The sequence below is a fragment of the Colossoma macropomum genome, unplaced genomic scaffold, assembly GCF_904425465.1.
Source record: "Colossoma macropomum unplaced genomic scaffold, Colossoma_macropomum, whole genome shotgun sequence".
NCBI classification, from domain to species: domain Eukaryota; kingdom Metazoa; phylum Chordata; class Actinopteri; order Characiformes; family Serrasalmidae; genus Colossoma; species Colossoma macropomum.
In genome coordinates this window covers 46,302,723-46,320,687 of record NW_023494789.1, presented here as the reverse complement: position 1 = coordinate 46,320,687, position 17,965 = coordinate 46,302,723, and the positions used below count along the sequence as shown (strand labels likewise).

At 38.5% G+C, this 17,965-nt stretch overlaps 1 protein-coding gene across 3 annotated transcripts in view; it reads right to left on the bottom strand.

Annotated features, from left to right (window-relative positions):
* Positions 1–319: 319 nt before the first annotated feature.
* LOC118808666 (choline transporter-like protein 2) overlaps positions 320–17,965 on the bottom strand; it is a 34,804-nt gene continuing 17,158 nt past the window's right edge. For 2 of the 3 annotated variants that reach the window (XM_036571517.1, XM_036571518.1), the window contains exons 11-22: positions 17,634–17,765; positions 17,431–17,530; positions 15,562–15,654; positions 15,296–15,380; positions 14,757–15,019; positions 13,841–13,935; positions 13,238–13,341; positions 12,005–12,078; positions 10,818–10,888; positions 9,487–9,575; positions 8,495–8,579; positions 6,025–7,396 (exon numbers count right to left, since the gene is read on the bottom strand). In XM_036571517.1, the coding sequence (XP_036427410.1) occupies positions 6,870–7,396; positions 8,495–8,579; positions 9,487–9,575; positions 10,818–10,888; positions 12,005–12,078; positions 13,238–13,341; positions 13,841–13,935; positions 14,757–15,019; positions 15,296–15,380; positions 15,562–15,654; positions 17,431–17,530; positions 17,634–17,765 (1,718 nt within the window). In that variant the 3' untranslated portion in view covers positions 6,025–6,869. Of the gene's footprint in view, positions 987–6,024; positions 7,397–8,494; positions 8,580–9,486; positions 9,576–10,817; positions 10,889–12,004; positions 12,079–13,237; positions 13,342–13,840; positions 13,936–14,756; positions 15,020–15,295; positions 15,381–15,561; positions 15,655–17,430; positions 17,531–17,633; positions 17,766–17,965 lie in introns of those variants that run through there. The other variant, XM_036571519.1, reaches the window with a different exon arrangement.

Below are 17,965 nucleotides of genomic sequence, written 5' to 3'. Positions count from 1 at the left end.
AAGGAGGTACGATTTATTGAGGTGGCCGGTATGGAGGGAATGAAAAAGGGAGTAAAAGGAGAGAGAGAGAGAGAAAGATGGATGTACAGAAAAGAAAATAAAGAGAGAAGGAAAAAGGGGGGATGAAAGAAGAGGGGTGGGATGAGGGATGACAGGTTAAAGAAGGGAGGAATCCGAGCTGAAAGCATTATTAAATATTTTATGTTTTTCATGATCTTTATAATCTTTAAGCTGAAGTCCGGCTTCACTGCTGTGTTTTTTTTTTTGTTGTCTTGGCAACTCGCTCTTCCGTTGTGGATGCACCGAAGCCCCGCCCATTCCCCCCAAACCAGCTAGTCAGTGAACAGCTTCAGAAATAACACACAGGTTCCACTCGAATCAAACATTAAGTATTTATTTTAAAGAATAATTACAACAATAATAACATTAATTATTAAAAAAAAAAATAGGTTTACAATGTTTTCAGAACTGCTGTCTTCAGCGGCCTGATCTATCACTCCTAACCTACAGATTACCAAAACACATATGGATTATCAATACATACTGAAATGAAATACTGAGTGGTGTGAGGCTGCTGTAAGGTAAACTCAGACTGGACTGCATGCATTAAAACACAAACAACAAGTGAGAAAAAGGTAAACAAACCAAATATACAGTCAGACCAGACGTATATAAAAGAATTTAACCTCAAAATGCAAATGTAACACTCAGTAACAATGAAACAGCCCAATACTCACAACATTACACTGAACAGTAAAGTGGCCTGACTGGAGTCCACACTGTTAATACAAATAAAGCCATCTCTGATGGCTGAGTTCTCCCACGTCCTTCTCCTGCTTGCCTCCATTGTCTCTTCTCTTTGGAGATTTATTCAGTCGTCCAGGCGGTTTTGACCTTCTCATTGGGTTTCTTCAGCGTTTTGAGGAGGTTCTGGGACATGAAGTACGGCCTCTCTGCAGATCCATCGTTGCGCTCCAGATCCTCCACTGAGGGAACAACCATTAAATCAGAACCAAAATCAGCTCAGCAGTGAACAGTAACGGTGTGAACCTCTAACTCACTCTCTCACTACGACTGGAGCCGTAACGATTAATCATAGCCTGATTGAAGAACCTGCTGAAATGGACCTTCTCAGTGATATTTTAAATTTTTCTACTGCTCTCATTTAGAGCAACACACAATTTTATATTACACACTACAGTTCAGAATGTTTTAAGACAGACACTTAATCTGGTTTTACATTAACGTATAAATGACGATAATCTGCTCGTCCTGAACATCTTCACAGCTTTCAGATCATCATAAGGAAGCTGTAAATAAAACTGTAGAAATGTTAGAACAATAAATAGAACTGAAGAAGATTCTGATTGAGAAAGCTGTAGAACATTCAGAATGAAGCTCTAATGAAATGAATTAAGTTTAATTAATATCCAGAATAAAATGTCAATTAGTTAATTAGTTTCAGTTTTAGCTTTCAGTTTAGTTTGTCAGTTTTAGTTTTCAGTTTAGTTTCAGTTTTACATTTTAGTTTATTTTTCAGTTAGTTTCAGTTTTTCAGTTTAGTTTCAGTTTTAGTTTTCAGTTTATTTTCAGTTTAGTTTCATTTTTACCTTTTAGTTTCAGTCAGTTTTAGTTTTTTCAATTTAGTTTCAGTTTTAGTTTTCAGTTTATTTTCAGTTCGTTTTAATTTTTGGTTTAGTTTCAGTCAGTTTTAGTTTTCAGTTTAGTTTCAGTTTTACTTTTTAGTTTATTATCAGTCAGTTTTAGTTTTTTCCCTTTAGTTTCAGTTTTAGTTTTCAGTTTATTTTCAGTTAGTTTTAGTTTTCAGTTTAGTTTCAGTCAGTTTTTAGTTTTCAGTTTAATTTCAGTAAGTTTATTTTAAGTTAGTTTTAGTTTTCAGTTTAGTTTCAGTTTTAGTTTTCGATTTAGTTTTCAGTTTATTTTCAGTTTAGTTTGTTTTAGTTTTCAGTTTATTTTCAATTAGGTTTAGTTTTCAGTTCAGTTTCATCAGTTTTAGTACTAATATTTTTTTTTAAGTAGTAATAATTTTAGCTTAACTCATATTTAGTTTTAGTATTATAATGAACGGTGTGATAGCAGGGATTTGATAAGAGTTGAATAAAATTAACAGTAGATGGAACTCGGCTCCAGCTTTCCTAAAGTATGAAACACAGAAATACACTCCTAAACAAAAACTAAAAGTTAATTCTCAGTAATTCTGTTTAGTTTAGGTTTTGTAGTGGATGTTATAGTTTTGATTTAGTTTCCGTGAGCACTGAACGCTGGACTGAATGTTGTTCAGAGTGAGACTCATGATGCAGCGAGGCTGAAAGAGTTTTATTTGAGCACTGAGAGAGAGAGACATACACATACAAAGGTAGAAAAAGGAGGGAGATAGAGAGAGGTAGAAACAGACTAAAGGCAACAACGACACACGTCGGCCGATCAAAAAGTTGCAGAAACACACATACACACGCAATCACACAGAAGGCTGAATATTCACCACAAACACAGCAGTGTGACCAAAACAGTGGACGCTGTCAGAAGCTGTGAAGCTCTCGCAGGATAAACGTCTGTTCAAATCTGACACTAAAATTAACATCCGGAATGAAGTTTTAAAAAATAATTATTATAATTAAATTAATATCCAGAACAAAGTTTTAATAAAGTAATTAAGACGCTACACAGTTCTGCGCATGTGAGCTTAAAGTGCATCAACTTTTGACAGCGTCAACTATTTTCATTACTCTCAGATTCATTCATAATTCCAGCTGTGGTACTGCAAGATCCATTTTTAACATAGTAAATAAAAACAATCAATTTTACTCATATTGTTAGATTCATTTTTCACCATTTTATATTAAATAATTTCACTTCATGGTTTGGCCCTATAGCTGGTACTCATGTAAACCAGGGTTCTCTTTTTTGCCTGTTTTTATTTAATGTAAACATCGCAACACTAAACTCTTTATTAGTGCATTCTCCGAAATGACTTAGACGATAATTCACGATAATAATTAGGCACGAGTCCATCACCTACAGTACGGTTCACTGGAAACATTCACACGTTTGCACTTCCGACACTGAACACAACACTGCCTCCCTCTCGCCATAAACATGGCTAACGGAGGCGTCCACTTAACAGCCGAGAAAGTTCATAGATTTAAACAGTTTCTAGCACATCTGCGAGTTTCTGTCTCAAAATGCTTAGAGCTGCCATCAATTACACTAGTGTTTCTGAAGAACATCTCACTGAACTGAACAACAACCGCAGCATTACCACCACTGAATAACATGCCAACATAACTTGAAGCGATAACTTTTGCTGAGAAAACTGATTTCCACAGAGCCCCTCCTCCCTTATCCCAAATGTAGTCGCTGAGCCAAAATATGTTTGCTTCTTTACCTTTAGCGCTGGAGCTACAAAGCTAATGTAGCTAACAAGTAACTGAAGCTTAGAATCCACTTAGAAACATGCTAACTGCAAACAGACTTAGAACGCTCTGGGGTAACTTGTTATCCTCCAAACAAAATCATTATCCTCCTAAACTGTGGCATCGTAACATGCAGGACATGGTTAGCTAGCTAACATTAGGTAGCAAGGCAGCCTGGCCTAGTTGTTATCTATGCTATAGTAGCTGCAAAGGCAGGGCTGCCAACTTTTACATTTTTATTGCAATGAGATTTCAGTGGGCGGGGCCTGGAGAGGTTATGAGGTGGATGGTATGGGGCTTTTGGGGCGTTGGTTGCTCCATAACATTCAACTTTTTAATACAGTTGTTTGTAAAGGTGTACATAGTTACTTAATTTTTTTAATGCCACTTAGCAAACACCTCGGTTAATACAACATTATATTCTGTATCTGTGAAGTAAAAATCAAAGTTACTTTAACATAGCCTGCTAACTTACCTAACCTAGCGACCTAACTTAGCTAACCTAGCGAGCCTGGTCAGAGATTTCTGGAATCTCAGGTGTGGCTGTTTCTGTTTGGAGTTGTGATTCTGAGGAACACAGCAAATGTCTTAACGCCTATATGTTAACGTAGCTACCCCTAACATCGGCCGTCCCCCAACATCGGCCACTTGCGCGTATTGCGCAATTCCTCTCTCTCTCTCCGCCAATTGCTCAGGCGAAATTCAAAACACAAGCTTGCACCTTACAAAGGCATCTAAACTTTATTCTAGCAAAAAATCATATCTGAAAACAATATTTAAGTATCACTAATAACGTTGTAATTCTGCATGTACAAAACCGCATGGAACACACAACCCATTTTCATTCCGCGATGGATATTGGTCTGTGTAGAAAGTTAGCTTATCGGTTAGCTTTCTCTTCTCTGAGGTAAAAAAAAAAGTTTGCCGCCATCGTGGTGTTATGTATATGGCGTAAGAGTGCCCACAGAGGACAAACTTAACCTCATTGTAAACCACTGTAAAGCATTGAGTCTGGTAGGAATGATGCGTAAACGCGATTTCTCATTTGACTGGCACAACCAGGCGCGCAGCAAAGAGCTGAGCTCTATACTTAGATAAACAAGCAAATCAAGTTGAATAATGAAACAATACAATAACATCACATTTTACTAACGAATATATACATATATTTTATGTTTTTTACAATTTTATACGCTGAATTTTAGGCTGAAAGATGAGTTACGGAAAACCGGAAGTGAGGTGGCCGATAGTGGGGGACCCCCATCATTCTAGCGATACTAGTGTCAAAGTAGACAAAAACATTATTATTGAAAAAACTGTTTTCTCATCATGTCAAATGACTCTTGGACATTAATCTACACACGTATCTCTCCCGAAAAACATTGATTTGGGTGAGTAAAGTGCTTTCATTTATTTACAGTTAGCTTAGATTCACGATGTTTTGTTGTGAGGTGGCCGATAACAGGGGTACTTACGCTAACAAGATCAAGAAACTGCACTAGACAGACCACGTGAGACGCTTCAAGTCTGTAGGATAGTTTACTTTTAGCACTGCTTACTGTTTAGCTTGTAAGAAAGAACTGTGTTCATTCTGCAGCACAAACTGTGCAGTGAACGCTGCTCGTTATTGATCAGGTTTAGTTTACTGACCAAGTTTGTTATATTCTTTCGGTTCTCGTCTGTCTGGTGTGTGTTTAGTGAAGGTTTTCTCTGTTCTCCAACACATGAGTGTGTTGTGGCTAGTTCACGCATTGGTTCCCCGTTGCTATGGAAACCAGCCCAGCCTCCACTGATCTACAAAACACATGGACCAGCAGTAACTGACTAGTCAGCGTGATCTCTTTCATTTGCATTCAGGTAAACTGTTGCTGCCAGATCTGCAGGTCATTTTGTAAAAATGTGTGAGAAATGTGCAGTGTGGCGTGAGAACATGTGATTAGACCAAACTGTGAGAGATGCGTAAGAATTGGCAGCCCTAAAAAGTTAATAGAAAACTTACCTGTACCTTTCCGTTTTTCTACAGGCGACAGGTTTTGGGCAGCAGGACGCTAACATCACTGCTACTGAGTACTATTTGGATAGCATTACTGCTACTGAGTACTAATTGGACAGCATGACTGCTACTGAGTGCTGATTGGTTAGCGTTACTGCTACTGAGCGCTGATTGGTTAGCGTTACTGCTACTGAGTGCTGATTGGTTAACATTACTGCTACTGAGTGCTGATTGGTTAGCAGTACTGCTACTAAGTGCTGATTGGTTAACATTACTGCTACTGAGCGTTGATTGTTTAGCATTACTGCTAGTGAGCACTGATTATTTAGCATTACTGCTATTGAGTGTTGATTGGTTAGCATTACTACTACTGAGTGTTGATTGGCTGCCATTACTGCTACTGATTGCTAATTGGTTAGGGTTACTGATTGCTGATTGGTTAGCATTACTAATTGCTGATTGGTTGCCATTAATGACTGCTATTGGTTGGCATTACTGCTACTGAGTGCTGATTGGTTAGATTGCTGATTGGTGGGCATTACTGCTACTGATTGCTGATTGGTTAGCATTACCGATTACTGATTGGTTAGTGTTAATGTTACTGATTGCTGATTGGTTAGCATTACCGATTACTGATTGGTTAGTGTTAATGTTACTGATTGCTGACTGGTTAGCGTTAATGCTACTGATTGATTGGTTAGCGTGTACCATAGCATGCCACTTGTGCTGACTGGTTGGTAAGCTGAGTGAAGCTGTTTGCTCTCACTGACATCATGAATGTACATAAAGTCCTATAAGTGGAATTTGAAAATATAGCAGCAGTGCTGAAAGACTGTATAATGTTCTGTGTTGAGCAGATTAGTGCATTTTTCTACATAAAACATCATTAAGAATTTAAAAACTCTGATTTGGCACAAAAGCTCCATAGAAACCCATTCATTTTGGACTTGCTCAGGGGTGCCCTCTAATGCCTGACAGACCCAGAAGACATTACTGAGAGGCAGTTCTCTCTACATATTGTCTGCTTTTTTGAGTTCTGATTAAACTAAGCAATTTCACACCAAGCTAATCTATAGATTCATTCTGTACAGGCACTTCTAGGCATCATGGTCTGGGATCAGATGCATAACGGCTTGTGTGGAGCTTTTTTACAGCATGAGTTCATTTCAAAAAGACTTTCTGAAAACGTATGATGTACTGTAAAATGGACAAATGATGATTTGGACAACCCATGCTAACTGGTGTTCCATTACTTGTTACCTACGTTAGCTTCGTAGCTTCAGTGCTAACCTCAAGGAAAACTAAATGTATTTTGGCTGATTGACTACATTAGTTGTAAACTAGATTTTTTTGCAAAAGTATCACTTGAAGTAAACCAGGTTTTAGCTGTGAGGTTCTGTTTTGCTAGACTGGACTGACTGCGCAGTCTGCTAGCATAAGTGTTAGTCCTGAGGTGTTAGTGGAGCCTCGCTCTCCTGAGGGCCGTTCTCCTGTGGCTTCGCTTCTTCCACTTCAGCTGCTGGCTGCTGGAGCTCTGGCTGTGGCTCCTCCTGCTGCTGCTGATGTTCTTGTTCTGGTTCCTCCGTCTCTTTCGCCTCAGCCTCCTGAGGGCCGTTCTGATGCACCATTTCTCGCGGAGTCTCCAGTGGCAGCACTGCTTCCTGCTGTACCTCATGTTCTTCAGCTTTCTCCTCCTGCACCTCCAGGGTATTAGGCACTGTGGCCTCCTCCTGCAGTGGCTCCTGCGGGGGCTCCTGCGTCAGCGCCGTCTCCTCTTCATTCTCCTGTTTGAGAACGTCCTGCTGCTTCGGATGGACTTCACCGTTCTCCTGCAGCAGCACCGCCTCTTCCTGCTCCGTCGCTGCGTGATCAGCCTCTTCTACTTTGCTTGTGGACAGGATCTCACGCAGCTCAGGAGACATGAAGTACGGTCGTTCAGGTGAGCCGTCATTCCTCTCTAGGTCCTCGCCTTCGGCCCGGCGGGTTTGGGTTGGCGCAGTTTTTGGGTTAGTGGTTTATAGTGAGAGCAGAGGGGTGGCAAAGATGCAGCAGGGCAGGAAGAGCGAGACGATGCAGAAAAGAGAGAAAGAGAAAAGGATTAGACTCAAAGCCAGTCGAAAAGAGCTTACAAGCATTTCAGAAACGTGGAAGTGAAAAGAGGAGAAAACAGCCAGGAGTGTTACAGTAAGCATAAAGCATCAGCACATACAGTAAGGTGGATAAAACCAGTTCAAATCCTAACACTTAGCTCCACCCACCCAACCTGATTGGTTGAAAAATGTTCTTCCTGCTTTACATGTTATTCTACCTGATGTCAGCACATTTTTCTTTACCATATCTGTACCTTTCACCAGCTGCAAAGTAAGTACAATAGTCATTTTACTAAAAGCTGCTGAAACTACTTTTTTTTCAGAAAATGGCACCATTAAAAACACATATTGAAACAATATTACTTGTTTATTTTGTAGAACTGTTGTTAAACGGGCAGCAGAACACTGGAGGAGGTGAGTTATAGTGAATTAAATCACAGCTGGGATGATTTACTGTGACCAAATCACAGCTGTGATTATATTAACTTCCAGTGTTCTATCGGTTATATACTATATGCCCATCACTTTTCAAAGCACTTTGAGTCCAAATGGTCATGCTTTCTTTTCTGATTTACAATAAATTCTCATATTAAAGCCTAGTCTGGGATATTTAGAGGGAAACAGTATCACACATTTAAATATTTGCATCTATTTTAGAGCCTTTGCATGTTGGCTGTCGACGGCAAACCAGATATTCCACTGCTTTTTATGGAGCAGTGATGGAAAGTTCTGGCACTGCCAGTGGAAATGGCAGCGTACCATAGCGGTCAAGCGTCAAGAGTTCCATTAACCGTTAATTTTTCCATTTTTCCACCTTAAATAATCAGTCAAGACCAATACAGCATTTAAAACATGGTGAGGTGTCCCTAAATGTTTGGGTCAGTTTTTAGCATATTGTATCTCTCCTGACAGGTTTTGTTTCTGCAAGCTGAGTGCTGCGTTTTCTCTGCCAGAATAAATAAGGCTTCAACACTCACAGAAGCACAGGAACAGAGTGTCCACACACATGGCGTAGACGCTGAAGAAGCCGTGGGCGATGAGGTAGGTGCCAAACACCACCGTCTGGAGAGACAAACACACGCTGCAGTGAAACAACCTGCTAATATTTCTCCTGCTAGCATAAACACAGCTGATTCAGTAACACAGTAGTATATCCTGGTATACCAGAACAACACAGCAGGAACTAAGCCTGTATTATTAGGTTATATCAATCATGCTAATGCTAAAAAATCCCAGAGAAGTGATCTAATCCTGTATTATTTTGGTATATCATTAATACTCATAATTCAAAGTATTCCAGTGACATTGTGCAGTCGCACTGCCACCATTTCGGCAGGAAACTGTGAGTTCATTTGGCAGATATGGATTATTATGAGATAATAAAGCCATAATTGACCCAGCAAAGGCAGTAAAACACGTTTTTTCTGGAGTATTTATTAGTTAGTGTTAACTAGTTTGTGTAAAATCTCACGAATTGGAATTCTCTGAATATCTGAGATATGGAGGTTAACATTATATGGATCCAGTCCATAGATAAAGCTAATCTTCTCCTCACAGTGTTTGCTGGACACTGTATCTAAAGTGTCCACCTGTTTTCATCTTTTTTCATGGTCATTCTTGTCTGTTTTGTTGGTGTTTATCCACCTGCAGGGCTGTATCTGCAGTAATGGTGATAAGACAAGCCCTATCAGTTACAGCTCACCTACCAATATGGAAACAAACTTTTCTTAATACTACAAATAATAACCTGATCTGAATGCTTATAATAATGAGATTATAAGAATGGAAAGCTGATCTAAACTCAGTTATAGTCTGTATTATTGTGGTATGTCATAAATACTAATGCTAAACAGTTTCATAGATCTGATCATAATAATAATAATAAAAATAATAGAAAGCTGATCTGAATGCAGCCTGTATTATTGTGGTATAATGCTAAAGCTAGTGAACAGTGAGCGTCTGATCTCACCAGGAGGGGAACCCAGTAGTAGTTTAGTGACGGAGCCGCTTCCTCCACAGCCTTTATCTTCCCCGTGAAGAAGAAGAAAGAACAGATTCCTGACAGGAGAGAAAACACATCCAAAGTTACTACTTTTCTAAATTATTTCAGCAAATGTATCATCAGATCACACTAATTAACATCCTGCAAGCTGCACAAGCTGTTTTTATGCTGATGCCAGAAGTGAAAACCCAAACTGTGGGGGAAAATGTGGTGAGAACCGCTGAGATCACAGTGAGAGCTGCAGAAACAATTTATAACAAACTGTAAACAGAGGGACTCGACAGCTGACATGTCTCCTCACCTTTCTGTCTCTTCTAGCTCATCCTGGGCCACTCGTTCAGATATGTTGCTGACCATCTCGCCCTACTCTGAGCTTTAAGAGAGTCAACTCATATTAGCTTCTTCATATTTTCCCCTCCCCCTTAAATGGTGCAGCAGGGTGGAACAGAAAATTTGAATAAGAAGCTGCTAAACAGGAAGCCAACTTCACTAACACGTTTAAGGCAGGTGTGATGATTTGGCCATGCAGTTAGTACCATTCTAATTGGCATCCGCATCTCACAGCTTTTTAGCGATTTGCAATGCGCAACACTGTTGTTATCTGATTTATATTGTAGCGAGTTCAGAAAATGGCTGCATGTTATTTGGGTTTGTTTTCCACAGTGTTATTTTCTGAGTTATTTTTAGTGGATAGACTCTTACTGTAAAGGTGGAAGTAAGCTGACTGTTTATGCCGAGTTCCTGGGGAGCAGTGGAGTCCAAGGGGGGCTGACGGCTTAGCTTAGCATCACATCCCTTATGTAAGGCAAGCTGTGGCCACATAGCAGTGAATAAACCCAAGGTTCGTGCTGAAACAGCATGTTCCTTTCCTCATAGCAGAAATCATTACAACTTTATTCTTCCTTTTTTTGTCATTTTTCTGCATTTTTGTCTGCTCACTTGTCCCACGTTTTTTGAGGTACTGACATCATTTGAACAGCTTTCGAATTCAAAACAGTCCACCTTGAAGTGTAAAAAAAGTTACAGCTATACTGTTTACACTGTGCAGCACTTTAAACAACGTCAAATCAGTGTCATTAATATTTTACGTTTTGAAGTATACATTTGAATAAGTATACATTTGAATAATACATTTGAAGTATAAAAATAAAGGTGAAGTGTAACAGAGACAAAACAAAAACTATGTGAACAGTTTTGTAAACAGCAGATTCCTGCTTTTCTATGAGGTTTGGTTTAGTTTGTGTGGAACGGCTTTCAGTTTTACTGCTATATTTTATTCAGCCGCTCTCGGCACTCACCCACGATCCCCACTATCAGCAGCTTTCCCAGAAACAACAGGAAGTCTGTCACTTTGTCCAGCACGGCTACCCTGAAACAAAACAGGAATTTATTACAGAAAGGATCTTTCCATCACACGGACTGTTTACATTACTCCCATCTGGGAGAAGACGACGGAGCATCAGGGCAAGTCCTCCAGACTCAGAAACAGTTTCTTCCTGCAGGCGGTCAGACGGCTGAACGGATCTACCTGATGGACCTTTAAACGTTCTCAATGATCTGCTACCTCAGCCCCAATACTCACTTTATCTGCCGCACTTTCACTTCTGCACTCACTTTACTGTCTGCAGTTTTATTGATGTTGGTGATTGCGTTACAAAACTACTGCAAATTATCAGTGCATTGATAAACATATACACACAGAACTGTCAGTGTTGCTGTGGACCAACACTGTGGTCTGTTTCCTCTATTGTCCTGAGCTCAATGGCTGTATAGTTGTATAGCTGTAGTTTGTAAATATTTAGAGAAGAATTTATTGTATAGTGTTTAAATAGTTTGAGTTTATTGTATTTATTGTCTGTCTGCTGCTGTTGTGTGTTAAATGTAGCAGCATGTACTGGAGATTTTAATTTAGTTTCTTTCTCAACACAACTGATATGAGCAAAAAAATGACAATAAAGCTCACTTTGACTTTATTACAGTAACTATTCAATTACTGATCATTTAAAACAAAAAAAAACACTAAAATAAATTAAAGTAGAGAAAAAGTGTATACTGTTTCAAAATCAATTAAAAGCTGAATTTTTTAGTCAAAAGTAAGGCAGGATTTATTTTTTTAACCTTAACTAACCTTTTTGAAAATTAATTGTGTGGTAACTCAACTGGTATAATACATTAGCAAAATCTCCTATGGCCACTTACAAAAAACATCTTAAGTATTCATCTTATGTGAAATGTTTAAGGGATCTACTTAAACCTGTAAATTATATGTATATTTTGCAAAAAACTAAAGCTTGTCTATAATGTTTAAACAAATTTGTAGGGAGTATAAAAGTCTGATTTTTTTTCTAAGAAGTGTAATTGTGTAAGAGTACATTCAGTATGGTAACAAAGTACAATCACTCCTGCTGATTATTCTTCTGTAATCCACTATCTCTGTCTAATACTGGCTGAGTAACAGCACTGTGTGATGTGTAGTTTCTCTCACCGGACAATGTTCCTCATCAGGAGGAAGAAAGCGTCCTTAGCAGACGTGCAGAAGTTTTTACCGTAAATGGCGATCTGGGAGAGAGAATAAGTGAAAAATCATTATTAACCTTTAATTCTGAGATGCAGAGTCATCACTACTAAAATTAACTTTACAGCTTTCTAACAGGAAGACTGTAAAAATCCCACTTAACTAAGATTAGCCACCACTGTAGTGATACATTCACTTCAATACAAGTAAAATCATTAATAAATGACTGAACAATAAACAGATTTAAGAGAAAAAGAGTAGAAGAGTAAAAACTACTCTGACAATCACTGTGAGCTTCTTTAAGGAACATTTCCTCACACAAATAAGCTCCAACTAAGATGCTAAGATTTCAGTAATAATAAGCTAACCCATTAGCCTAGTTTGAACATTAGCTGACATTTGCTAAATTAGCTAACAGGCACTCAAAATAAAACATAAACCTCAGATTTAGATTTAATAAAGCTTTTCTGCTTGTTATTCTAAATGGTCAAAAAACAGTTATCTGGCTAACATTAGCTTAGATAGCAAGTGCAAGTACACTTACTTTTACTCTCTAATGGTAAAAGTATAATGTACAGCTTTCTAACAGTCTGTAAGGAGTGATAAATCAGTGAGATCAAGCTACCTAGTGATAAATGTGTTTAAAGTAAAAGTGTTAATAAAAAAAAAATGACTCAAGAATAAATAGGAACAAATAGGTTTAAGAGAAGTATAGGAGTAAAACTACGGTAATTATTTTGAGGTTCTTGAGTATTTTTATGCTGAAGTTCCAATATGCTAAGATATCAATGAGTTCCCCATTACCTTAGCTTGAACGGTAGCTGACACTGGCCAAATTAGCTAACTAACAAGCACTTAAAGTAAAACATGTCGATGTTGTCAGAAGAAAAGGCTGTGTCTCCATTTTGGATGTTTTTACGTTTTTGACATAATTTGAAAACAGTTATTATCCTTTACATTGTATATTAAGATCATAATGAATGGATTAAAAGAAATGACCCAAAATGACTTGGAAAAAAGTCTGGTTCCATTGGCTTACTGGTTTGGCTTTATTGGTTATTTAAAAATAAAAAAAATATGTTGCAAATGTATTAGAAAGGAACTTAAGTGAACATAAAAGTACAATGATTTATTTACATCCAAAAAGTACTGATAGAGCAAAAAAATACAGGAATCGCAAACTGTCAGTACAGACAATCGTACCATGATGTAGGCGTTTCTGTTAAGGAACCTGATGCATTTCTCCAAACACCAGAAGCAGCACTTCAGGCAGGTCAGGAAGAACTTAGCAACTCTGTTTTCAGCAACTGGGAGAGAGAGACAACACGGGGGTCAATTATATTTTAAGAACTGCATGGATCAAAATAAAGACAAATTTAGATAAATTATAGAGCCTGTAAATAACAACAACCATATAATAACTGAAATAACTGCAACAAGCAGCTGACTGGATGGCAGCCCAACATATTTTATTTATTTATTTTTATCAGCTGTTTGATTTTGTCCTGTTTCGTCTTAAATGGTTCATTTTCCTTGCTATAAAAACCAGCATAGACCAGCATGGCTAATGACCAGCAAAACCAGCATATGTTGTGTTTTGGATGCTGGTATGCTGGTCAACCAGGATAACCATGCTGGGATGACTAGCTTAACCAGCATCAAACCATCCTAGACGAGCACAGACCAGCATAAAGCAGCACAGACCAGCATAGAACATCTTAGACCAGCATAGACCAGCCACTGGTCAGTGCTGTTTTTATTAAGCAAGATCTTGTTGATCTGAACACACCAAGCAAAACAGCTCACCTTTCAGCTTCTGCTCCAAATACTCCAGGATCACCCTGATCACCTGAATGATGGAGAGGATCAGAGAACCGAAGGCCAAAGAGCCTGTATGATACCTGAGAGAGAGAGAGAGAGAGAGAGAAAGAACATTAATCACATTATTATGAAAATGGAGAACAGAAATTCAGGCTTCAAGGCGCTGCCGCTACTTACTACTTACCAACACCCCCTTACCCCCCCCCCGCCTTCACCAGCTCACTTTCTTTTTAACAAACTCATCTGCAATTTCAATCAGGAATATTTATACGTAGCTCATATACAGGGTTGGGGAGTAACTGGTTATGTAATGGAGTTATGTGATTTAAATTACAAGATAAATGTAATTGTAATCAAAAGTAAAATTAAAAGTAAATTATAGCTACTAAATAAAAGCAGTTACAAAAGAGCGGTTAGAATATAACATTCATTCTGACACTTTGCATCTTTTAGCTGTGTATTTATTTGGCAGTAAACGCCAGATTTGATTGACTTCATTACATTCTAAAGCAGCAGCGGCAATAATTTGACATAAACATAAAAAATATAACAAACACTGATGTAACTGTAACATTTACGGTGAAATGGAAAATTCACATAAGAAACTGGCGAATAGGAAGACAACTTCACTAACACATCTGAAGCGATTGTGTGATACTTCAAGCATGCAGTTAGCACAGTGCTAATTGGTGGGGTTTAAACTTTTATTACTTGCTAGCTGTGCTAGCCTCGTATCACCAGTGCTAAAACTAAAGAAGCAACAGTATGCCTTGGCTGATCGGCTGTGTTCAGGGTAAAGCTGTAAATTTGAACTGTTGCCAAACTATCGCTTTAAAGCAGAGCAGGCCAGGTATTGTGCAGTTATGGAATGGAGCAGGTGCAGTAAGAATAGTGAATGCACCTGAGGGCCCGTCCGAGTGAGGAGAAAATGGGGAACGCCGGGATATCATCTGGTTTCTTGAAGGCCCAGTAGTAAGAGGCGAAGGCCCCGGCCAGGGTCACCTGACCCAGCGCCGTCACAAAGTTCACACACCAGAAGAACAGGAAAAGGTTATAGAACTGGAACACGATCAGGTACTTGTGGTAGTACGTCTCTCCACCGTAGAACGCAAACAGACATTCCGCATCCGGACACTGCGCGGAGATGTTGGAGCTGTTGAAGTTCTGTGAAGAAAATCGAAAAAAAAGAAGAAAATCTGACTATCACATCACCACCATGAACTCATTTATACATGACTGTCTATTCAGTCTACAGCAGTTTAGTTCCCCCCAATCAGCCTACAGCAGTTTAGCCCCGCCCATTCAGCCTACAGCAGTTTTATTTACAGAGGTTGTTTACATACAAGAGGACTGAAAGGAGAAAAAAAACTGTGGTGTATGTGTGAACTGTATGAAGTAATTACTCATTAATGTTATTAGTTATTAATCATGGAGACTAACCTCAGGGTTGCAGGTCTGTCTGGAGTATTCACACTCTGTGGTGTTGAAAACCTTATAGACAGGCTCACTGGAGGTGGACAAGAAGCTGCAGGAGGCCGTTAAGGATCAGCTGGACATTCCTCTATTGGAGCTCTTTATATTTTATTTGAATTGTACTTCTTATATTTTACTCTATACAACTTTGCTTTATTGTTTTTATTGTTAAATTCAATCTGTGCGGTGAGTCAGTTGTGCTGTAAGAGTGTGTGTAGCTCTGATGTGGATACACAGCGGTAATGGCCCAGTACGCGATCACCAGAGACACGAGGGCAAAGGTCAGCAGAGGGTAGAACAACGATGACATCACATGACCTACTGCCCTGAAAACAGATGGGGTGATAATTACAATAACACAACTATAACATGCGTATAACTATCACAACTATAATTTACTCATAAAAAATATTCATATTGCCACTGTCTAAAGGAAAACAAGTATCTCCAAAATAGTAACTTTGCAGGAGAGGGCAAAATGTTCTTTGCTTTCAATGTAGTTTGATGGAAAGAGTTTTTATTCTAAGCAATTTTGGAGCGTTCCTATTGGTCAAATCATGATGAAATTTTCACAATGTAAAGAACAGCTGCTCAAATGATGCAGAAAAGTAAAAGTCACCAAAAATGGAGATGTTTTTCATTGGACAGCGATGTTATTTGCAATCTTATGCAAATGCTTTTTTTCTAATTATATTTAGCAAATAAATAAGAATTGTGCACTGATTTTGGCAAAAAATTAATTATCTGTAAGTGTGTTCTCTACAGAGGATGTTTTCACTTCAAATCACAAATCAACAAAACATGGAATTTAATATTTTTTATGTAAAATGTTATTTGCCTGTTTAAATTTCTACATTTTTACAAAATGAAAATAATAAAACATAATTAGAATAATTTATTTAACATCTTTCTCAAACCCAAATTCCCTTTAATGTGCACTCATACTTGTGTTTGCCAGCAAACTTTGCAAGCAAAATTACATTCATTTCAACAGAATTTGTCGCACTGAATGAAGTTCAGTAGGGGTGACCTTTGAGCAGAATGCAGTAATGCCAACCAATCAGCACTTAGTAGCAGTAATGCTAACCAATAAGTGCTCAGCAGCAGTAATGTTAACTAATAAACATCTAGTAGCAGTAATGCTAACCAATCAATGTTCAGTAGCAATAATGCCAACCAATTAGCACTCAGAACAGAAATGCTAACCAATCAGCGCTCAGTAGCAGTAACGTTAGTGTCCATACTGCCTGAAACCTGTTTGCTGTAGAAAAAAGGAAACATACAGGTCATTTTTGTGTGTGTGTTTTTTTGTGAGTGAAATACTTTCTAAAACTAAAGGAAGTGTTTGGTTTTAGCCAGGTTTAGCAAGTTGCTCGTGAATCTTTAAAACAACCAATGCAGTGCATTATGGGTATCGCATATCTGCTAGGGCACATCGGTTGTTCACTACTTATTGCGGTGCACTAGATTGTTTGAGTGCACTGGATCTTCTGCATGTGTTCAGACACCACCAAAAAAATAGTGGAACCCCAAAATAGTGCACTGACTAGAGAGGAGGGGACCCAGTTTCAGACACAGGCTCTGACTGAACCACCAAAACTGAGAAAAAGCTACTTTAGCTGTGTTTATGCACAAACCTTTAAGCAGTTCATCACCACTGACTATAAATAAACACATAATGAGAGACTGTATGATACACAGTCAGTCCTGAAACTGTATTATCATCTCAACGCTTGTGTTTTTACGACTATAGTAGGCAAAATAGCCAGCTTGCTAACTGCAATGTTAGCTCGCTGCTAACTGAAGCTACACACAGTTCACTCCACTATCACTGTTGAAGTTATATACACTTTAACACTACAGATCAGTGTGCAGCACTATACTCTCATGTACATCATTATCTGACATAATTTTGTTTACTTTTATGTTTTTACTGTTTATGCCAGGTGAGTTAGCCAGCATGCAATCTGTTACATTAGCTCTTTTTTAGAATCTCACTCAGTGTGCAGCTTTCGCAAGTATATCATAATCTGATATAATTTTCTACACTTTGTTGTTGTCACTGCGTGTGGGTGAGGGGGTGATACAAGCTCTGTGCTCACTTGCTGGCCTCTTTAATGAGAGCGATGGCGATGAGGATTCTCTTCCTTAGGAAGATGAGGAGGAGGAAGATGACCACTTCAACGATGCACAGGATAATCACTGAGAGACAAACACACACAAATTGAAAGATAAGCTAACCACCATACATAATAAAAACAATATTAATAGTTATTCTACTATTTATTATTAGCAACAAACTCACTGAAGGCCAGCCAGGTCTGCTGGATCTGCAGGTAGATGGAGAAATCTGTCTGCAGCCCCAAATCCTTTATGGTAACATCTGATCCAGGCTGGCCTTTCAGAGCAGCGTACTGCATATAACAGTGGAAAATACCTGAGAGAGAGAGAGAGAATGTAAGAACACTAAAACCAACAAAACTGCCCACAGATCAGCATCTAAGTGTTTATCAAGGGTTTAGTGCACCAACAACACACCATCTTCATCATCATACCCCATTAAATGTTGCTGAGTTCATTATATTTTGTTTTTACTGTTAAATACAATGATTTAATTTAAATGAAATCATAAATGGT